Raw genomic sequence first — 24,053 nt, 5'->3', positions numbered from 1 at the left:
GAAACAAAATCTAATCCTTTTTCTTTTGTTTTGTTTCAACTTAATGAAGATCCTTTGTGTCTGAAAGCCAGTGTAGTTTGTTCCAGCCATCAGCTGGTCTCATAAAGATATTACTGCTTGCTTCTTTTTGTAAGTAAACACATTAATCTGAGAGTAAGATGCACTTAGGTGTCTTATTAAGGAGAGTTGTTTAAATTAAAGGTTAATGTTATAGCTTTCAGTAAACTCTCCTGGTTTAATTATGAACACTATATATAATTGCAGCCTGTCTTAAATATGTATTCTTTCTTTTCAGAAGATTAATTCTCACCAACTGGATCTGTTTGTTCATGTTTTCATGATTCTCTTCTCTCTAAGGACAGAGTATAGATAAGGTTTAAAGGAAACTCTATTGCTATTAGTGACAATGGAAAAAACTTGGGTTTCTGGGTTTCTCAGTTGGGATTTACCCTTTTACTCCTGCCCACTGATAAATATAGATGGATAGATTCATATACTCTACAATTCTTCCTTCTACTCCATTGGTAAAAACTGCCAGCATGAACAAACATGTGTTATCTCCACAACATCTTGGCTTGTGGATTCTCCCTGTTACTGCATCCATTATATCATCATGATGCTTTCTTCATTCTCTTTCTCTTTTTGCAGATAATAACGCTTCCATTTCCAGAATATATTTGTTGCTTGTGAGGGTCCTATGTTTATCTGTGGAATGAGGATCTGATGTCAGTGCATAGAAACATGGTGATTTCATTAAGAAGTGAACTAAGTCCTAGCTTATTTCATTACCCGTGATGTGATTGTACTTAATATTTGCAGAAATCATATTCGCCAGCCTCAATATTAAAAGATTTAATCTTTTAGCTATCAGGCTATGCTGCCTGTTGACCCCATTTATCCTGTTAAATCTAGAAAGCCTGTGAACTGCAACTATATAGACGGTGTGTAATTGTGCTTTTGTCTTTGCTGAACTTCAGAAAGAGCTGGATCTTGAATAGCAGATGCTTCACTACGGAGAAACCATCCTTACTGAATACAACAATCACTTTCTTTATTAAAAAAAAAGAAATCTTCCTCATATGCGCTGATTCCTTGATGCTACCCTACCTGGTCTGTGGGCTGTCCTTTTTCACTCTGACTGGCCCATGGATGTTCTCATGCTGCTGGATGTCCCTGAGTGATTCCACCAGTAAGACGCTCTCCATCTTGTTTTGAATCATTTCATATGAAAGGTGGAAGGTTCATCTTTTCCAATTTTCTTAGTGAAATGAGACTGCTTAAAGGTCTAAGTGAAAAATTCCACTAATGCTTCTTGGGACCAAGTTTTCAATTATTTTTTTCTTTTTGTTTTTAATACAAACAAGAAAATGTTTTCTCATCTTATACGTAGCAGTCCAGCATTTCTGGATTTGGGCTTATTAAAATAGTCTGATTCTATGATTTATTTTTTTCATCTCTGAGAAGCTAGACATTTTGAATTCTTCATATACATGTGCATTAGGCAGCCCCTGTAATTCAAACCTATGAAAAAAACTGAGCATTTTGTTATGCTTTCTTACCTCTCTACTGCTACTGTATGCATATATGGATGCAACATATGTGCATTTGCTGTAATATTTCATGCAATATCCACTGCTAAATGAATGCAGCAAGTCATTGTTATTTTTGCTGTCCATGGAGACAGGGCACCCGTGTTTGGTTTTCATGCATTTGTAGCTATTCTTGCTTCAAATTCCGGTAGTCCCCAGTGGAAAAAACAGTACTTGCTGCATATTCCTTTGTTAACTCGCTGGTGCTGCACGGAGCAAGCGGGGATGCCCCAGCGGTGCTGTGACTTGCCGATCGTTGCCTGCGAGAACGTGGCCAGGGCTTGCTGCCCAGCAAGGGCGACAGTGCGACATGTTCAGCGTCGCGGTGATGCGATGTAATGCGTCATTTAATTGTACCTTACTCTTGAAGATACGTACTTCCCACGTAACTGCAACGTATGACATAAGCTTTGCAGTATAGGGGCAGGTTGTGAAGTGAATCTTATTTTTTTTTCAGTAAACATTCTGGTGCCTATGTTGCTAAGGAAAGCTAATTCAAGGCATATTCGAATTTTGAAACGTGTATACTTAAAACCTGACTGCAAGTGTTATGCTTATCCAGCTGCAGAGAGAGCCTATCGGGAAACAAAATTTGCCAGCTTGCCTGAAACACTGCGTTGTAGGATAGCAGCAAGGTGTCTCCGAGAGCTTGCGGGCGCCTGCGCGCGGCCGCCGCGTAGCTCCTGTGCCGGGGCGTACCATCTAAATGGCTAAGACAGATAAAGACTCAGGTGGGAAAGAGGGTCACATAAAGACGGAAGCTCCTTTCTTGAGTTAACCCAGCAGTTACGCCAATAGCAGAGCTAGAAATTACAGTCCGCTGGGCACAAAACTACAGTGCCTCTATTTCCTATTATCTCTTTCCATGTAATCTGTAGATATTTTATTAATTGAGTAAGTAACAACTGCATTCAAAACATGATGATGGGCTTTTTCTATCACAACAAGGAGAGAGATGAGAAAAATGTTACCAATTATTTCTTCTGCTGTGAGAGTTACGGCTGGGCAGTGTATTTAATGGCTTAATGACGTTGTTGCTCTTTTGCTATTTTGAGACACCGTTTTTATAATCCTTGAACTGAAGGCAGGGGAAATAACTGATTTTAAAAAAAAGAAATGAGAACCAAACAAAAATATATGCTATAATCATGGATCAGTGCAAAAAAACCCCACTATCATAATTGTTAGGCTGAAAATGTAATCTGTCCTTTTATATGGTACTATCCTCATGATAAAAAAAAAAAAAACAAGGGGAAAAAGAAACAGTGATCTCCAGGTTAAAGATAACATAACTATTTGAGCACAGGCATAAGTCTATTTTATAGGTATACATGTGAGAAAACTTGAGGAAAGTCTAAGCAGCTATGATATTTGTGGTGTTTTGCAGCAGCACTTCAGTTAGTTTTCATTCTTCTGGCATTAAGAGCAGTGGAAATAACCATAGTCCTCATTTGTAAGTTCAAGTGTTTTTTCTCCTAACATTTTCTCTAGCACTTTCAGCCTAGAAGATAGTTGTCATGTGTCACGATCACGCTACACAGAAGTGAAGAATGAAATCAGACACTGATATTCAAGAGCAGTACTTAGTACATATTAATTATTAATGTTGTATGGGTATGATATTAACCAATAGTAATTTAAACGTACAAAACTTTAAAAAGTAATTTGAAGTGTGTTGAGTTGTCATTATCCCTGAATTCTTGTCTTTAATACGTGATATCCAGCTGAAAAAAACCAACACTTACCAGGAAGATCAAACCTACCTATCTGTGGATAGAGCATTCTCACTGATGTTCTTGAGCTGCCTCATGTGTCAGAGGTTAAACTTTGAACTTAAATATGTGTAATAACCTCTTTTATTACTTTAAGAAACTTAAATGCAAATCCATAGGTTTTCAATGATTTTCATAAAAAATATTTAATTTGTAGAACTTTATTTTTTACCTTATGCATTTTAGGTTGTTTGGAAAGAAAAATATTTTATTTCTCAAAGTTTTCAGCACTTCAATGTGTTAGACATATGTGCACTTTATCTTAGTATACAGGCCTGTTTTGTGAATCTACAAGAACTCCAAATACCTACAGGAAATTTACACTTTGGATTTGAAATAAGTCTTTGCTAGAAAATCAAATCTTGCCTCAGAAATTCTTGATCTCAGCATTAAAACATACATACAGCTTGCCGGTATAACCATTTTCTGTTCACTGAAAGGCCAGAAAACAAAACGGTAACCTGCTCAATGCTGTCTGGGTATCTTACCTACAGCAAAAGCACATGAAATTTCTGTTATGAAATGTTAAGATGTGTGCCAAAAAACTCTTGTACATAAGGGCTTTTCTTGCCAGCTGTAGTCTGTTGGATGATAGGACTGCATTTTTATTTGAAATAAGGCAAATCGTGATGACCTCTGTCATCTTGAGTGGCGTTCAGAAGCAGGCGTCTTCCTAGTTCTTCTCTCTGCATCCTGCCATCAGCGCAGGTAAAATACTACACTTTATGTGTAAGGACCACTTTGACCTAGTAGATACAAAACACTTCATTCCCGCTGCCACAAGTACTGCAATTATCAGACAGGAATTGGGAATTATGAGGACTGAGTGTGAGAACTCTTCAAAGTAGGTTAGAAATGCAGGTGGCAGTCAAGTACTTAAAGAATTGCACAATTAACCTGAACAAATGTTGTGCTGCTGGCATATTGTATATATGTATTAAAAAAAAAAGACAAATATTCATGTCTTATAAATTCCGGGAAATAATACAAAAGAAGCTCCAGCAGATGCAGAGAAAACTTCTTTCCTTTTCCTCTCTCAGTGAGGTTTGGGTCAAATTTTCCTAGTATTGTAATAGTCATCATAAAAGTAGCTATTAATATCCATAGCTTTAAAATAAGTATTCCGTAGATATATATATATATATTTTTATTAGTGTGCTCACTCAGCTGGAACGGTGGAGCAGGAAAGCCAGAACCCAGAACAAAGCCTCAAAGGCTGAATATCGCCTATTTGTTTCAACGTGGGGACCACTTTGGCCTTATCTTTGGTGCAAATAAATTTTGGTCATGACCGCAGGTAGCTACCCTGCGTGATCTAGATGGGACATTGCTTTTTTGCCCCCTAACAGCTGTGTTTTGCAAATCTCTTCTGAAACTGCTTTCTACTTTCACTATCAGGCTGGTTCACTACTGCAGTGTCTTGCTGTGATGCAACTGCTCATTTATTGATGGAAATTGATCTCTTGAATGTCACCTTTGGTCTTTAATAAGCATTTCTAGCAAGTTGTGCTTCTCTTGCATTAAAAAACAGCAAAAGCAGGTACTCTCAAGGGAAACCCGTGGTGCATCTGAGGCGTCGCGGCTTCTTTTTGCTATAACAGCCTGGTGCAGAATTGGATACAAACAAGAGGGGCTGGACCAGAAGCAGTAAAAACACAGACACATGGTGCACTACCCTCAAAAATGAGTCCTTGATTCCTTATCTGCAAGATGGAGATGGTGAAATTTCCCCTTTAATAGTTCAGTAGTGTTGGGAGTATAAAAGCATTACAGATAGAACAGGCTCTCGGCTCTTTCTGTAACTGAGGTATTTGGAACAGTTAAATTGTGTCTCTGTTTTTTGAACATTTTATTAGCTGCTGCTAACAGTGTAGGAGCATCTTAGCCCATGTTTTCATCACAACAAAAGGGCCTGCTCAGTGAGCTTGAATTTACTAACTCAACATAAAATCCTGGCTTAAAATGAAGCTGTTTGTACTTCATGCATATTTAAGCAGGTTAAGTCAGGCTGCTCTGGTTAAAACTTTCTTCTTTCTGGACTCTGCAAACGCAAAGGAAAAGTTTCCAATCTCCTGTGTTATAGCTCGCCTGATGAATAGAATCAGGGTGGTAATAGCAAGAAAAACATGAGCCAAATGCCTAAGACAGAGGGGAAAAAAGTGTTAGTCATTGTGGAGTTTTTTTTTTTTTTTCCTAGTGCCATGCTCTGGCCCACGGAAGCACTTTTCCATCTTCAAAAGTGCCTGAAGGCTCTGAGCTAGAGAAGGGCCGAGCGCCTGGGCTGAGCCTCCGCTCGGGCTGCCCAGGACCATGGCCGGTGGGCTGGAGCCTCTCCAAGGGTGCCTCCAAGGATAGACTTCCCAATTGCTCTTTTGAGGTGTTTCGTAACCCAAATACTAGCAATAGATTTGGAAACAGAAGGCTTTCTAAATCTTAAAGACCTCTTAAAGATGTTCAATAAGCGTTCGTAAGGCTCGACAAATAGAGTGCGTATCTGATTGCAGACATGAGCTCTACCGTCTCCTTCACCTTCACTCTCCATGCATCCTTAATTTATGGCATTCGTTAAGTTATTTGCACTGGAGGGCAAACAGAAAGCCTCTTCAAGCTCTGAAAAATGTGATTTTTGATTAAATTCACCTTTAATTGTAGAGTAAGCAGCCATCTATATAAACATGTAACATTACATTGCATTATTTACTTTGATTTTTTTAAAACTGCTCTCTCTGCAGTATTAGTATTATGCTGATGTGAATAGTGGTAACTACAGCTAAATTATTTTAACAATATTTATAGAAATAACTTCAATTACAGTTTACTCTTATTCACTGTTTAAAATAATAAAACTGTCCTAATGATTTGAAGCAATCAGATTTATGTATCTGCCCGTCTTCTTTAAAAGAAGTGTCTAGATGATACTGTTATTAGCCTTTCTTCAAATAATGATTGTTGCATCTAAATGTGATTCAGACCAAAGCCACAGATTGCTGAGACTCAATAACCTTTTGCAACATTGTGACATGTATGATGTATGTAGAAAACATCAAAGAATGATATAAAAGCTCATATTTTTGTATTTTCCTTGTGTGTATATATAGCACTTATTTAAAACGATCTAAAAAAATGTTATCTGTAAGTATTAAGATCTTTGCTCAGAATAGAATATTCTATGACTTTTAATTAAATTCCTTAAATATTTTGTGATGCAGTGTGAGCAGAAGTCATTTATATTGGAGCAACTAATAATTAAAAGGCAACCAAGTATTCATTTCAAGGCTAAATGCTTCACAGCGGTTACTTTCTCTCGTCACAGGATTCAGCTGATTTGTTACTATTATTTATTAGCGGCGTAACGTCATCATGGGTTGTCTTACGTGGTGTGTTCTGCGTAGTACATCCAGATGGAAGAAGTCAGCCTGAGTGCCCGAAAGCCTTCAGCTGGGTCAATTTTGCAGTCTGAAGTTCATTTCCTTCCAGACTTGGCCCGCAGGAGCGCAAGTGCTGGCCCGTAGCCGGCCAGAGAGCGAGGAAAGAAGGGTACTCACCTAGGCCAGGTTTCGGGAGCTTTCGGCTGAAGGACTCGTGAAACTTCTTGATAAGAATTATCATTATCACTGCAATTACTTTTATCAAGGCGCATATGTTAACCTTTTGCATGAAGAGAAGCGCTTTCTTTCAGTGAAACTGTATCAACGTAAAAAGTATTTCAGAAATATCTGAGTGGAAAAAAAAGCCTTGTTGCTTTAGTAACTTTCTACGGTGAAAAGCAGAATATGTGCTCGCTTCACCTGAAATTCGCAGTGAATTTTGGATCTGTCCAAATAGTGAATTAAAAATGCAACTTAATGGATTGTGCAATGTTTTAAAGCCTGAATAGCTGCTTGGAAATGTGTCTGCTAAGCTAAATCCTGAAGTTCTGTTCAGCTCTGTTGAAAATGAATTTTAGTGACCATCCAACAGGCTTCGAGTTAGTACTTCCAGATTAATGTAAATTCCTCTCACATTGCATTTGTGCTTAGAAGTGGCTTTGGAACCGTAAGAGAAATGGTGCCAAGCTATTAAAATGCAGAGGTCCTCTAGGCTTGGGGCAGTATTTCACTAATGAGATCGTTTTAATCAAAAAATCCAGCAGTCTCGCATGTGGTCTCCAAAAAGATGTATTAGCTCTTCATCGGAAGCTCCTTTTCATTTTTAGAATGAAAGGATGATAAACACCTGTTTCTGGAGCCTCTTTTAGACCCTTAGAGGAAAAGGAAGGATTCCGGTTAATAGTCTTCCCAGTGAGGTGATTTTTTAATGTCAAATAAGCATACCTAAAGCGTAAGATTGGAGTTAATGTAAAAGAATTGCAATGGCGTTGTTTATCAATTTCTCAAAAAAATGCTCTTGAGTATGCCAAGATTTGAAAATGTTTTCAGAGCTGATTCAAAAAATTAATTTTTTTAGTAGCTGTTATTAATGTATCTGAAGAGCATACCTAGTAAAGTATTTATATTTCGGTCTCCATAGTAACCCTTAATGTTTGAGGGCACACATACTTTATGGAGTTTCTATGTTCAGTTTACATTAATAATTATGAACTTGGAAAATATTGCAAATATTTAGCATTCATTTATGGCACATATTGTGATATATGCCTAGGCAAATCACTGTTTGTTATCATTATGAACCAATGTGTATACCAAAAGTTGTTAATATAATGGGACAAAATATGTAACATTTTGCAATGTTGCTTTTTTGTCTGTTTTACAACATTTTTATTTAGAAAACACTAGGAATGATGAGAATGCACAGACTAATCATTACTTAGCTTTTATCAATGTGCAGCCATTTCCAGTTGTATTGCCTGGAATAAAAATGGTAGTAAGTAGCAGTTTTTAAAATGTCGATTTAAAAAATACGTATAGGTTTGGTTCAGAAGATGCACCATAGCCTCAGGTTCCAATATTCTCCTCCAGCCTCTGTATATTAAACAAAAGCAATCTGTGGAAATCACTGACAAGGAGTATTACTGAAGCATGTATATAAACGGCTCCAATTTTAGTCTCATGCCTTTTTTACAGGGAAGCCTTTTTGCTTGCATTTGTATGTGTACATAAGCACTGAATATTAGTGTTCAATTTGTCTTTTAAATGTCCTAATCTGTGCCGATGAATTAAAAAAAAATATGCTTACAGATATGATTGATTAGATACATGGTAAACACGTCCAGCTTCATCTTTCCTAAAGACTTTTATTCTTTTATCTGATAACATAAAAAAGAGAGGTCTGTGATTTTTGTGTTTTCAAAAACAAGATTTAAAATTCAGTAAATTCAGGATGAAATGAACTCAAAGTAATAAAATAGTTGTACACTTCTCTTTGTATATTCTTACATTAGCCATTTTCAGAGATGGAATAAATAGGAGATTGCAGTGTTTCCAGCGAGAAAATGACTATTTTCTACTGTTCCAGTACTTTCATGAGCTATTGAAACTAAACCTGAAAAGTGTAAAGAAATACTAGTACTAATAAAAAATCTTTTCGTGTGTTAGAAGTATAAGTTGTTGCCAATCAACAGGAGTGTAATGATAAAAGGAAAAATTCTCGTTTCCCCTTAAGTGTCTATGGCTTGAGTTTTTTGCAAGTGGTATGAAATTGGACTTCCGGCATCTTCCCCCTACGTAGTCCCCCCTTCCTTTCTCCAGTACTTGAAAAGCCCTTTTTTTGCGCTTGCGAGTCCCGTGTTGCCGCTCTGAAGGCGCCGTGCGAGATTCGCGTGCTGCTCTTGGACTCCCGTCTTGACAAACTCTTAATTAACGCTGCGGTCCAAGGAGGCGTTCGCCCCGTGTCGTTTCTCACGTACCTGGATTGATTTGTTGTTGTGCTTCCACGGTTTTGGAGGCTGTGTTCGGTTCCTGGGCAGGAGAAGGAAGCAGAGCAAAGGGATGGCTGGTAATTCAGAGGGAGCTTTCTCTTTAGGGCTGGCTCTGAGCGGCAGTTTGTCTCTCAGTCCGGGTGAAGGACCGCGTGGAAAATCATTGCATTCCCGTAGCGCGGTTAAAATCGGCGAGGTGTCTGTGTGTCGCTGGATGTGACACGGAAATGGATTAATCCCCTTTACTGTCGTAAAATTAACTACTCTGTTATGTAGTCAAATACGAGAAGATATGAATGTTTCACTGGAGGGACGAGGCTGTACACTGTTCTTAAGGAACGCAAACTTACATATCAGTGAATACTTTAAAACGGCTATTTTTTGGTGAGATTCTCTTAAACCTGCTTTTCTAGCTTTTTTTTCCATAAAAGAAAAACTATTTTCTCGGGGTTTTCTGTTTGTTTATCATCATTTTATCAGGGTTCTTCTTTTGTCCGTGACAGGAACGGTAATTGCACTATCCTTCATGATATGAATACCTGCCAGCTACCTGGCTTTGCTTCTCTGTCTCTCCGTTCTTCCAGGCAGCCTCCTGGCAGACTTCACCCCAAAGGGTAAGCAGAGAAATTACCATTTCTATGGAAGATGTTAAAGATGTATCAAGAGAGCAGTTCAAATGCCTTTCTTCTTCCTCTTGTGTGTTTTTCTTTTCTTTTCTTTTCTTTTCTTTTTTTTTTCTTCCCTCCCCAAAGGGAAGCCTACTGTTTCCAGATTTTGACCGGGTTTTTCAGCTCACCGTCACTGAAATGCTAAGATGATGCAGAGCTTTCATGGCCTTATTAGATTCCCACGATTCTTCAGTTTCTCAAGCATATTCTTAGATTTCCATTTATAAGGTTACAGCCTAACTTGATGTTCAGTCTATTGCCAAATGTCAGAGTGCAGTTAAATACCGTCTCTCTGTGAAAATGATACGTTTCTGAACTCATGTACGCGCAGAGGGGGAATCAATAGCTCTGTACAATGTTCTGCAAAGGGTAGTACTACCTTCCCGAAGTTGCTAAGATGTAGTTTAGTAAAAACCTTTGATTGGCAACAACAACTGAATACACGTTTTCTGTTGTTTATAGAGTTGCAATATGCATAAGTTTGCTTACGGTAGTACTGATCTGTTAGGTACCTTAACCCAGCAAATCTCAGGCTATAGCCTTGCCTTGGTTAGCGCCGCGGTGTGGGTGCCTCGTCTCCAAGCTGCTCCTCCGAGTCATCTCCTGAAGGCTGAACTTGGAGCCTGCCCACAAACGCGAATCACCTCAAATATCGGATTCATTCCTAGTGCTGCTCTACGATACTCCAGAATAAACGTACATAACTATTTATTAATATGGCTTCAGATACCAAGATGCTGCTTGCTGTGCTGCAAAACCTTTACTAAGACTTGTCGTTGTTTGGAGAAGCACTAGTTGTAGCCAGCTCTGAGGCTTTGTTTCCTTTTGTAAAAGTATTAGTATTCTACAGACATTTATCGCGTATTTGACAAATAACCTCCAAGACAGCTATGGTTTTACAAAGCAGGTACAGTTCAGTATTATGCAGTTCCATGAAGTACATCATCTGTAAAGTCTTCTGTGTTTTTTCCCAAGCAGAAACAGCAGTAGGTGGCTCATTCATGTAGTTAAGGTACCTTGTAGCAAGGTTAAGAATCTTCTTACTGCAGGGCTCTGTAGATCCTAAAAGCTTGTATGGGCTTGAGCAGAGATTAGGCAAGTTCATGGTAGATAAATATGTCAAGATCCATTAAATGCAAAACCTCTTAAGAAGCCTTTGAGGTAGAAATTATATGAGGCCTGGATAGTTTCTGCAGAAGTATTTCTGTGACCTCTGTATTCTTATGTTCTTGCCTAAGCATCAGCTTTTTGGCGTTTTTCACAATGTTGAGCTAAACTGACCATTGGTCTTTCCTAATGCAGCTCTTCTTTTGATTTCTATTTGGAATTTCCTGGTTTAGACAGCTTTATAAATGTGCTTCTAATCCAGATTTGGTTTCATGAAGGTTAATTTGTATTATTGTAACCTCTTGTCCATCCTACTGAACGTTTTTTTAACATTGCTATACTGTTTTCAGTGCTGCTAAATTCAGACTAGCAGGACTATTCAAGACTTTAATCTGGGAATACTCTTAAAATCCTTTCTGATTGTTTTCATACTCTGCGTCCTCAGTTATTACAGGTCTGTCTTGGCGCAGGCAGCTACTCCCAGCCAAATCAGAGACCTCTTGCTCGCATGACATCTTTGAAAATCTGACCAGTTATTTAGATGTCCAGATTCAATGGTGAATTTTTTAACTCCAGATTTTCAGATCTGTTTTGAAATTACTGTCCTCATTTCCCTCCTTTTCTCACCTTGGAAAACCTGTGCTGTTCGGATTGCCATTGCTGCATCCAGTGACGTGGCTGAATAGCAAACACCTGCTCCACACGTGGGCTGCCACCGTCACTTTAAACCTACAGAAACGCAAACTGTCCCAGAGAAGATGGTGCTGAGGAGCAAGCGTGTAGTCAGTGTTATCCTACAAGAAAAGCGTGTACTGTCTGTCCTGAGTGTCTTTTGTTCATTAAAGCAAAAGCTTAGCAAGAGCAAAAGTCTCTGAACTGTGGATAATACTGTACCACAGCAAGCTTAGAAGTGAACCTGATTACAAATCAAAGTGTGGCTAACCTGAACATGCATGGTATCAAGAAGAAGCTTTCTTTTTTATTACTCACTTGACATTTTTTTATTCCTTGAAAAAAAATAAAGTTAATCTCATGGGGTAGGGATATTTTCCTGTTTTTTCTGACAATGCATTTCCTTATTAGTCTGAAAATAAAGTAAGTGATAGTTCTCAGTTTGTGTTGGTAATCAAGAATAGAATGCTGAAAGAAATAATAGAAAGTTGAATGACAAAAGACATTTTAAAATCTTTTGAGAAATGCAATTTGAACATTTGGAAGTCTGTCTGTTCTTTCCCTTTATTTAAAAATGAGTCCATTATAATCATTCTGCAGCTTAAAAATCATCAAGACATAATGACTCCAAAGTATAAGAAACGATTGCGTGAAACGAAATGTTACTATCTAGCTACTTTTTTCCCATCTCAGTAGTTAAAAATATTCCAAAATATATTAGAAATGGAAAAATCCTCTAATGGCACAAAATGTCCAGTGTTTTTAAACAGTGTACAATTGCAATGGTTACATCATTATTATTTTTTAAACGAGGAGAGAAGAATGTATTTTTCTTTGACTTGGAAGCTGTCTTCACAGGGCAATGGGGGAAGAAGATATAATTGTGGCAAAGGCAAAAGATGTATTTGTATATATAACCATGGATGACTGAAGCTTGGATTGTAAACACCTGAAACAAGGTCTTATTCTGACTCTTACACTGGTTGTCTCGGTATTAACAGGGATCTTGTTTTCATTTGTGTTTAGGTCTGTGCTGGTTCAGAAATTACAGGCAAAGATTTACCAGGGCGGGGGGAAGCCGTTAATCTGTATCCTTAGTTATACTGAACATTCACTTTTGTCAACAAAAGAGCAGTAACCACAGGATATAATGAACAAAGGTGACGCGAAGGTAAATCGTCTGACAGCTTGTCTCAGGGACTCCTGTAGCAATTATAGCAAGTGAGCAATTTCTTGTAGGGCTGGAGATGCGATCATGAGATGTTAGAGCTACTGCCATAGCGTGTTTGCCAGCTCTTTACTTAAAGGCAAGGGTGGCCTCTCTGTTGTAGGAGTGATTGCTGTTTTATTGTTAGCTACATGTTTCTTCTTGTGCCTTGTCGTGTATTTAGTTCTGCACATGCGGTGGAAAAAAAATCCATGCCAAACTTTGAAAGATTTTTTTGCAATTGCTACAAAAAGAGTGAGCGTACTAGTTTATTATAAAAGAATGCTAGTTTATTATTAAAGAATACAACCAAATATTGTTCCTTTTTCCAGTTAATTTTGTTGTTGTTGTTGCTCAAGGTGAACAAGGATAAACTTGTACTAATCTCATGATCTGACTGAGTTCTGGTTGATTGAAAATCAAGACATGTGTCTGTACGTAACTGTTCATTTTCTAGAAAATTTCCAGCAAACTGTTATGTCCAATCTCATTGCTGCATACTGCTGTTGTATAGTACTAGACAGATTACTGTTTATGTGGATTATAACTATTTTAATATGTGGATTATATCTCACAAGTAATATCACAGCTAACTACCACTTACATTTTGTGTATCCAGCTGTTATAAGAGGTGCTAGCCTGTAGGAAGCAAGTCAGTTTAGAAATCTTACTCATAAAACAACGTGAAACATTAGAAAAAGTTCAAAACAGTGAAAATGAATGGACACCACATGAAAAATAATAATTTTGAAAATCTATGTGCTAGAAAGTTTTTGAATCTCCAGAAGCATATTGCTTTTTTTTCTCTTATCCACAAGTAGGGAAGAACAAAAAAAGCACGGCCGCTGTCTGGGGTGGATTGAGTGCGGCCAACGGTTTCCATAGTCCTTGAACATCAGCACCTTGCAGCCTCGTTCCCCCCCGCCTTTAGGAAGGCAGAATAACGCACCTGCTGGAACATTTGTTTTAAGGAGATAATAAAATTCTCAGTAGATTGCATATTGGATAAGCTTAGAGATGCAATTAAGAAGTAAAAGAAATGGTGATCGCCGCTTTCTGTGGCACGTTTAAATCTCACTCTTACTAAGGTGGAGTCTCATAATGAGATGCTGGCGCCAAGTAAGAAATTCGGAGTTTTGAGTATTGGTCTAATTCAGACAGGATTTTCACCTACAAATATGCCTTCGCAGAGAAGGTAAAAGGCAGACAGAAGTTTATAAATGCGACTCAAACGTGAGAAATGCTAGGCCAGCATTGGCTGCTTTTGATAACCCCAAGACATTTTCTTGAACTATGTTCTCAGACACTTAAGCAGGGACTGCAGCTTGGCCTCAGTGGAAAAGCAACAGTTTATGCCAGCTCTGTATTGTTTCAACAGTTTAACCTGAAGAATTCGATAACGCTGGGGGGATGGACTTAATCATAGGATATTTTTGCACAAACAACTGTGTGCAATTTCAATGTCCTCCTTCCCCCCTTCCCAAATCTTTTATCTAGAGGAAATATTTTCCTGTTCTATTATAATAAAAATACTTTCATAGGACCAACTCATTTCCCATATAACTATGGCTGCAGCACAGAATTTGTCTGACTATTAACATGTTTTTAAGTTTTATAAATACTGAAATAGTAGTATATATCATAAGGTTATATCCGTCTACAGCAGCAGCAAGGAACTTTTCATTTTCTGCAGCAGTTTAAGAGGCCGTGCACTCTGAGAGGGAGTCAAAAGGGAGGAACACTGTCTCCAAATAATAAGCCTTAGTCTCAATTTGTTTACAGTTCACCTTATAAATGTTACACAAATTATATTTAGTTCAAGTTTAATTTTAGTGGAGGGAATAAAACTCACGTCATTTTACTATAGTTCTTTTATATGTATGTGTATATATGTGTATGTATATAAATGTTAAAGTTGCATGTAACCTTTCTGTGAGCAGTGCTTCTTACAGTGCTTCTTCCTGGGACTTTAGCCCTTAACTCAAATGTTTTGTGGCTAACCCCTTGTGAGAGGCACTCATCCATAGCTACCTTTTCTTTCCCAGATTTCTTGACACTGTTGAGTCTCTCTCTCAGGGTTCATGCCTACAACATTCACCTCCTGATTCACTTTGGCTTCTTCAACTTTTATGCCGTAACCCTAAAATGTGTCCGGAGTGCCTTCCTTCCTCTGTGTTGCACCTCTGTCTTCAAACCTAGTCATCCCACCTCATTGCCTACTCTTCCAGTTTTTGAAGCAGAGAGAAATGCATTATTTTACTTGTCTGTAACACATCTCAAGTATCAAGAGCATTCTCTAAAGATCTGGGTTTTGCTGGTGTCAGGAAAGTACCTGGTGTTACTTCCTACAGTGTTTTTTCTTTTTCAATTTTTTATCTCTATACTCACTCGTATTCAAATTACTACTGTAGATATCTCATGGTAACCTTTTTTGGTAGAGATTTTTTAAAAGAAAATTAAAAAATATTTTAAAATATTAAAAGTTAGTGCACAGAAAAGCAAGAATTCAAATGCAGTGGTATTCATTTGCTTAAGCCAAGATCTGTCATCTTCTTACAGTCATGCAACATTAAATTTTCCTGTGATTAGGTACTCAATAAGGAGAAGTGGTTTGCAAGATGAGTTGGTCTGCTGCCTCCGTTAACAGACTTTGGAGCGGTAGTGCATTTGGGCACTACTGTTTCTTAAATGATATGTTCACAATTAACATTTTTTCCCAGATCTACCAAAGGTAGTCATAAATCCTTTTATCTAATTCTACTTTTTTTTCACTTAGAATTTTCTATGTTATTGCTAATTGCTGTTAGCTAGTGTTCGATTTTAAATTAACCCTTACTCTTTGAATTTAGATAGAGATGAGATTTAATTCAAAGCAGTTGATTACCTGTTCTGAATGATGATCATAATTCTTGTGCACCCATTTTACCAGTGCCGCTACTTTTGTGGATCTTCCCCCTCTAATATTAGGAGTACTAGAAACAAACACTTGAGTGTCTGCGTAAAAGTGTAAAAGAAGAAGCAAATGCAAAATAATTGTCGATCAATAAACTGGAAGTGAAGGATAAACATTATATCTGCCTTAAATTTGCTTTACCCAAACATTAGATTTTTCTGCTCATTGTATAGTGAAGATACCAAATTGTTATAAAAAAATATGCAAAACTCACGCATGTTTTAATGTTAAAGGAATGATATAAACAAAGATTTGACTTGTTGAAGAATTTAGATGTGAGGTCAAAAGGTTTTGGCTCAGTGCCTGTATTAACATAGGCAAACAGGTTTTGTGCAGCTGGAGCAGCTTTTTTGTTTTTAAAAATTCTTTCTCTCACTCCCACAGGAAGTGCGCTGCAGAGACTTCTTTTTCAATTTGCCTTTTTTTTTTTAACTACATCAATTTTAGTGTATTAGTCACCTATTCTCTGTTACTTTTTCATCCTATTTGAATTTTTCCTTCGGGGACAAAAACCTAAGAGAAAACAACTGCAAATAGGATCACAACTTGTTGTGGGGATGAGTCTGGACAGATAAACTCTGTCGTGCTGTCAGAGCCGTTCTGTGTTCTTTTTCTGTTTTACAAATAGGTGCGTGACATAAAATTTCAAATGTGTACTACATGCTTGCTAGAGGACAAGAGATAAACTCTGTAGTCATTCAAATTCAAGGACCATTCTTAAGGCCCAAATTCCCTGTTATTCCGGAGAACATTTTTGCACGGCCAAAAGGGCAACTGGAACAGACTCAAATTGCGTCACCATCGATATCTGCCGTTTTATGACACACAAGTGATGCGTAATTGCGGCAATATCCTCATAGCAACTGTGGCATATAACCTTTAACGGATCAGTCCCAAACTAATAAATAGCAGTTTTTGCTTCCCTAGTGCATGGAGTAGATTTATTTTGGGTAGTGTGGAGAAGAGACCGTCTTTTCGCCACCTACACGAGGTGTGGAGCAAGGAAGCCATCCTTTGTGACTGGCGTTACTGGAAACGAGTAAAACAATTAGGATTGTGTGTGTGTTTTTATTTTCCTCTTTATTGGGAATTTGGTATTGGAAATTCTGAGTGAATTTTATTAAGCTGAGGAAGATTTAGTAGTTTACTCAAATAGTCTCTGTGAGCTCTGTCACTGGCTAATTGTGCTGTAACCACGTCAATAGTCCGCTGTTGTAGCTTTCCTCACATGCAATGTTGGGTTTTATGGTCCTTGTATGTTTTCGGGGGGGGGGGGGGGGGGGGGGGGGGGGATCATGGTGTAAAATAGAGGAAAAGAAAAATCAGGACTTGTAGGAATAAGCCAATCTCAAAAGAAACTCTTCAGTTTTTGCTCTTGGAATTTTTATTTAGCTTTAACAAAATATTGTGGCGCACCCAAGTCCTGACTTGTTGTGTCTCTGATGCTGTAATATAGGCCAATCTGTTACCACATCTACAAGCCACCAAACGCTCCAGAGCTGAGCATCCTTGCAGGTATCTTTCCTTTCTCTCTTGCCCTCAACTGTCTAATGCCTTTTCTTTCTTTCTCTCTTTCTTTATTTGTCAGGGGCTTCTTTTGGTTTGTACTGCAGCAATCACTTCTGTACCTATTACTGATAGTTCATAAAACACTTTACCTACTGGATTCCAGGAGAGGAGTCACTGATTTATTCAGTTGTAGGCAGGAAGGACCTCAAATTGACAAATCCATGCAAAACTTGTAGAGGGGATGCTTGAATTTCCTAGTTCCCTGAACAAACATGACGTTTCCTTGTTCTTTTAGATTCACTCTTTCATTTTGAAAAGTTCTTCATGGCTCTCTGCCTTGGTTTGTGTTTGTAATATATGGTAACAACTCTCTTGAAAGCTCTTTTTTGCTATGATCCTTGCATTACCGTACCACAGACATGGCTTATCTGCCTTTATTTCTGAATTCCCCAAAGCAGTCATATGCTGTGCCCTGGAGCAGACGTTTAGGATCTGCCTGTTGTCAGAGATTTCAGCTGGGCCTTTCCAGCTCATGGACTGATTATTTGGGGATTATGTATCTGTCTTCTAAAGGTATAATTTGTTCTTTATTCTTTATTGGAAAAAAAAAACCTTCAAAATTCTGAAGTAAAGACTGAAACATAATGTGGTATTAGGCTTTTAACTGTAAATAAATTTGTAACTGTTTTGGTCTTGAAGAGAAAAAATACAGTAAGTTTTTTCAAAGGGATTTTGGAAGCTCTCTTCCTGCATTATAGTTTCCTGCATGTTTGCTGTTTTCAGGAGAATGGCATTGACCTTTTATAAAGGGAACTAAATTGTTGAGTGTGAATTTTACAGATTTAAAATGTGAAACTCTTGATTACAGTTTAAGCAGTGGAAACTGAACAGTTCTTTCATTCTATGATATTTTTGCCTTTATTATTCACTGTTTGTCAGTGGGCACAAAAGTGAGGAATGGGTTTGACCAAATGGTTCAGTAGTCACTGCCCTTAGTGATGACTTTCACCTCTTGCAGTTGTTAGCTTTTTCACCTCTAGAATAGGTTTACTTTGAAATCAACGGTATAATGACCAAATAATGCAAGCAGGAAGCAAAAATGAAAATCTCAAAGGAGTAAGACTGAGGCTTGATTCAGCTTCCCGAAGAGAGGCATCTTGTTTTGTTTGAGGTAAACTAGGATGCCCCATCCAGCCTCCAGCTGCTCCCAAGAATATCGCAGGTCTCACGTAGAGACCCCAAGCAATGGCCTCAGTGTTTTTATTTCTACAGCTAAGTTAGTTGGTGACATTTCTGCTACTGGGCTTTTTAACGTGTATTTTGTGAGGAAATAAGGCATAGAGAAAGATCAGTTTTAAAACCTGGAGTTAGTTCCTGTGCTGTGTTCTCTATGCTTATTCATAGATTGTCTTAATTATCGCACGGCTAAGTGGAATCCAATTTTCAGGAAGGGCTTTTAACTGCTGTATTACACATTTTGCCTAGCTAGTAAAGGCACCATCAGTTGCATGTCCTACATAGAAGTGAGCAACAACAACAACAACAACAACAAAACTTGGAGACTAAAAGAGATCGGATGTTGTAGAAACGAACAAAACAAAAGTATGGGAGGCGGAGGAGAACTTAGAATAAAATGCATGAGTTTATCAGTATTTGTAACTTTGGAAACCAAGCTACTTTTCATGCAAGGAATGCTATTTCAGGATTGCTTCAGAGGACAGCAAATCTAAAGGAAAATATTCACAATAGGAGACAATGTAGTCTGATACAGGAGGGCGGTTGCTTTTCCATACAGAAATTATTTATGTAGAAAATACTCAGAAAGCAGTGTATCAAACTTATGATTGTTCATGTATATTACTAATACCAAGATGCATATTTAAGTCTAGATTCTGTAGAAGGTCAAAGCTAAAAGCTACCTGTAGTAGATTTGGATTCAGAAACTGTCATGTGTAAGTTGAAGCTAAATAATTCAGTCTCCTCCTGCACTGGAAGGCAAAACATATTATTGAGGGATTACAGTTTACGTACAATGATATTGCCAAGTAAACCCTAGAGGGAAAGAAACAGAATTTCATTCCAGAGTGTTTCAAGTTGCATTTATTTTGTATTCAGGTGTCGAACTAGCAATCTAGCTGTTCCTTTATTGTTATTATTACTATTATTATTAAGCTGGCAGAAAGGAAAAGGGAACAACGGTCAAAAAAGCTGAATACCTCAATTCTGGGCAGGAGATAAAAAATGACTGTGGATGGCGCTTTTGTTTTCCTTGCCTTCGCCATGGCAAGCCTTTCTCACTGTTCCCGTTCTGGCTGTTGTGCAGGTGGTTGACCAGATCGACACGCTGACGTCCGACCTGCAGCTGGAGGATGAGATGACGGACAGCTCCAAGACAGACACGCTCAACAGCAGCTCCAGCAGCACCACCGCTTCCAGCTTGGAGAAGGTCAAGGTGCGGGGCAGCACGCCGCTCATCAAGCCCCCTGCGCACCCCTCTGCCATCCTCACCGTGCTGAGAAAACCCAATCCGCCGCCGCCGCCGCCACGGCTGACGCCGGTCAAGTGCGACAAGTCCCCAAGGCCGCTTCCTTCTGCCAACCCTGTGAAGACCAACGGGACCCTGCTTCGAAATGGGGGCTTGCCGGGAGGGCCAAACCGCGTCCCGAATGGGGATGTATGCTGCATACCCAACAGTAACTTGGACAAAGTGGCCATGCAGCCTCTGATGCACAGACCTGAGAAAGAACGGTGTCCGCCACCAGGAACGAGGGAACGGGTACGATTTAGCGAAAAAGTGCAGTACCATGGCTATTGCCCCGACTGTGATGTTCGATATAACATTAAAAACAGGGAGGTGCACTTGCACAGCGAGCCTGCGCGCCTCGCAGGGAAGCCTCCGCACCAGGGCCCTCCTCTGCCGCCTCCGCTGCCTCCCCTGCCTCCATTCCCCCTTGAAAATGGAGGGTTGGGGATAAGTCCCAGTAATAGTTTTCCTCCTCCGAGACCTGCGACTGTGCCTCCACAAACTGCACCAAAACCCCAGAAGACCATCTTGAGGAAATCAACCACCACGACAGTGTGATGTATGCCACTTGAAGAAACTGTTTTTTTCCTATATATAAACATAAATAGGTAATGAGCACTTTCTACTCAAGCAATAAAAAGTCCTAATATATTACTCCTTGCGTCCAGTGAAGTGGCATAAAAATCACATGGTAAGTACTTGGAAAAATGCTTGCTGATGCTACAAGTACTCAGCAAAAACCGTCATTTTGAAAAATGATGCTGAGAAATATTCATGCTTTAGCTCAGGTTGTAAACTTCTGTTGCAGTTTCATATCTGTACTGGGGTTCAAAAAACAGTGAAAAGAACGTTTGGCTTGAAAATACTGAGTGGCAATTCATGGTGGATTTCAGTCTACCTGACATAATGGAATAACTAGTGCTATCAGGTTTTGGGTAACTTAACTGTTTCTAGCAAATATGTCTTAAAACGTTATTTGACGAAGCAGAGTGAAATACCCGATAAAGACTTTTGATTGAATCTTAGCAAATGCATTTTGCTCCGTCTGACTGCTTGAGCGAAGGCGTTGTGTGCCGAGCTGTTCAAGGGGAGGTAATCATCAGATTTTCAGGCAGCCTGGTCTCTGGTGTGGAAGCAAAGAAATAACTGGAAGTTATTTCTCTGGAAGTAATGTTGACGTGATTTTGGAAAACTAAATTACCTTGCGTTTTGTTTCTCAGAAGTTCAACTTGCCACAGCCAGGGTGAAGTGTAAACTTTTCAGGAGAGCAAACATAGCTCCGTTCAGTTACTCTCTGTCTCCACGGCTCCATCTGCAAAGTGGTGGTAGCATTTCATCTCACGTAAGTCAAATGGAAATTAAAGCAACAAAGCACAGTCCTAAATTTTTACAAAGCTTTTGTCTGGTGCAAATCTCTTTTAGAAGGCAAAGAAAATTTTGCCTAAGGCCTTCAGGGACATCTTCTTAATTCATGTAAAGAGCTTTGAAGTTGAAAAGCTCTGTGCAATTATGAAGCATTAACATGCAAAACAAGCTATTTCACATGTTATTACATTTTGGTTGTGAACCCAATTAATATTCTTACTAGTTTTTTTTTAAAAAAAAAGTTTTCAGGTTTTTAAATATTTTATGAAAGAATACTCTTTTATTCTCAAATAGAGAATTGCTGGGATCTAGAGATTAAAACCCATGTGATCAATGAAGGAAATCTGATAATAAATCTGTTATTTACAAAAGTCAAGCCAAATTAAGCTCTCAGATGGCCCAACAGCAGATGCTATATAAAACCAATATGTGTTTTTAGCTGAAATGTAAAACATACACTATGGCTTGATCAAAGCTGGCTTCTCTAGAGTCTTACTAGTCAAAACAGGTTTTTTAAAATTCAAATTCCCATTCGCATTCAGTAATAGGAAGTAAACTTAAAACCAATCTTCAAGTAGTTTCCCTGTATACACATTATAGTGTATTTGTAGTATTTAATTTAAGCCAAACAAAAACAATCGTAACAAAAGCTCTAGTAGATAATTATCTTTTGAAAACCTCTAAAGTAAGCAAAAGTTGCCTTTTGTGCAAATATCCATTTGGAGTTTAAAGCTTCATATTGTATTATTTGCATAAAAAAAATCACGACGCAAGATAGTCATTATCTCATATGGTTAATCACGCCTTCCCCAAAAGCTTCCTGCTTGCTTATCATGGTGCACTTCACATTTTGTATTATTTCACTATATTTACTCTCATGAGCCCTGTTGTCAATGAAGTCCTGGTGTTTGCAGTGGAAGGCAGGAACTAGTTCTAGGTGTGTGTGTGTGACCTTCGCTGCCCTAATGAAGTCTGTGTCATGGATTCTGCTCACCTCCAAGAGGCTACAGCAGCCCCCTCACTCATATATATAAATTACATAGAAATTTGTAATCAGTGAAATAATGCATGGACATACCTGCATAAAAACTGCAGAGCTATGTTTTTTCCTCTAAAAAGAAAATTTTCATTGTGATGCTGACTTTATCACTAGTATGAAGAACATACACCAACTCATTAGAAGTTAGCTTAATAATCATTTTCCTTCTTAAAAAAGCTACTGTGTAAAATAAATTATGGGTGAATGTAAGTCAAATATTGCATATTTCATGTGAAATATTTTTGTGTCATCTTAAATTTGAGAAAATAACACTCAGTACTTGGAGGGAGGGAAGGTTCTGCTGCTCATGTCCACCTTAATTTTCTCCTGCTCACTGTACCAGAGTGTATCTTCAAGATGTTTTGGCAGTTCTTCTGTGCGCCCAGTTTAGAGGATATGCGCAGAGGTAGCCCCAGTTCTCCTCTCTCTGCTGTTCAACTCTGATCCAGTTTTCTCTCTGGAGTTGTAGGTGTGCTCTAGCCCATCACAGAGATCTGTGTATAGGTTGGCCCATTCAGTATCTCTCTACTATTGCTAATAGATGACATGGCATATATCTGCTGTTGATCTGTCATCTCATGGTAGTCGTTAATTTAATATACTGCTAGTCTTGTTATTTTTTTGGGTGCTAGCTCTAGGAATTTTGCAATACTCAGTCATAAGTCTAATTTATTTTATGTTGTCTGCCTGAGAAAATACTATTGTTACCATGAAACCTTTTCAGTTGGCTATCTATTTTTGTTCTAATATGATCCCTCCCCAGATACTCTCTCTCAGGGCTGGTATCATAAAGCTCTTTTTTGCTCTTTACCCATGTCCTCTGAAACAGTTGAGTCTAGGGACTACTACCCGCTTGTAGGGAATGAAATAAGGCTTTTGCCATTGATTTTGATGTCAGCTACCACTACTCATTCTTATTCTAAGAGTATTAGTCAACCAGAATGCAAAATAAACAAAAGCTTCATTTCTACGAGGATCTATCACATTGCCAGGTTTCCTACAGAAAAGACACATAAGTGAATTGTCCTTAGATAGATAGAGGACTAAGGACAATAATCTACTTATGGTTATTGCTCTCTGTTAGAAGTAAGTAGTTCAAGTAATAATGCAATTTATTGCATTTAAGTAGCAATGCAATTAAGTAGTAGTGCCATTTGGTTGCACCTTAGGAAGGCAAACGAGATTGGAGCATTTGCTTAAAACATTTATTATGAATCAACAAATGGTAGTTTGACAAGAGCAAAAACCTCGTGCTGTAAGATATTGAAATGTGACGGTTGTTAAACTGCTCTAGCAGTCAACGTCTAAAGCAAAGTCTAAATCGTAACATTAATCTTTTCTCTTGAAAACTGAAAAGGTTTCAGAACAGTATTAGAATGAATGTATCCCACCTACTTCTTAGCTTGGTGAAAGCAAGGAAATCTGGGGTATTAATCCAGTTAGGCTTTTTGTATTTACTCTATAACCAAGCAGATAGTATATTGAGAATATGGTAGAAGATACTCTGCTTTCAGTACCTCGCTTGGCTCATTTTTTCCAGTAGGGACTAACCTCTGGTAGCAGTGTACAGCATTTCTCCTCTTGGATTCTGTCCCTGGGCTTGTCAGATGCTCATGAACATGTTAGGGTTTCCAAATTAAATGCTGTGCTCTGCAGATGGGCTTTAATATACGTGGTTAAATGTCAGTTTCACTGAGATGCTGAGTTAACAGTTCTCAGGTCGGTGGAGTAAAGTGAGCTGACGTCTGGCTTTCGGCTTTGTTTTTCTCATTCTGCTGATCCCAGTGTGAG

At 38.5% G+C, this 24,053-nt stretch overlaps 1 protein-coding gene across 1 annotated transcript in view; it reads left to right on the top strand.

Moving 5' to 3' along the window:
• PRR16 (proline rich 16) overlaps positions 1 to 24,053 on the top strand; it is a 150,514-nt gene that overhangs the window by 82,878 nt on the left and 43,583 nt on the right. Inside the window, exon 2 of the mRNA XM_062599868.1 lies at positions 19,658 to 20,549. Coding sequence (XP_062455852.1) covers positions 19,658 to 20,416 — 759 coding nt within the window. The 3' untranslated portion in view covers positions 20,417 to 20,549. The remainder of the gene's footprint in view (positions 1 to 19,657; positions 20,550 to 24,053) is intronic.

This window comes from Rhea pennata, chromosome Z, assembly GCF_028389875.1.
Source record: "Rhea pennata isolate bPtePen1 chromosome Z, bPtePen1.pri, whole genome shotgun sequence".
NCBI classification, from domain to species: domain Eukaryota; kingdom Metazoa; phylum Chordata; class Aves; order Rheiformes; family Rheidae; genus Rhea; species Rhea pennata.
Note: the sequence above shows the minus strand (reverse complement) of the source record. Positions and strands in the feature narration are given on the sequence as shown.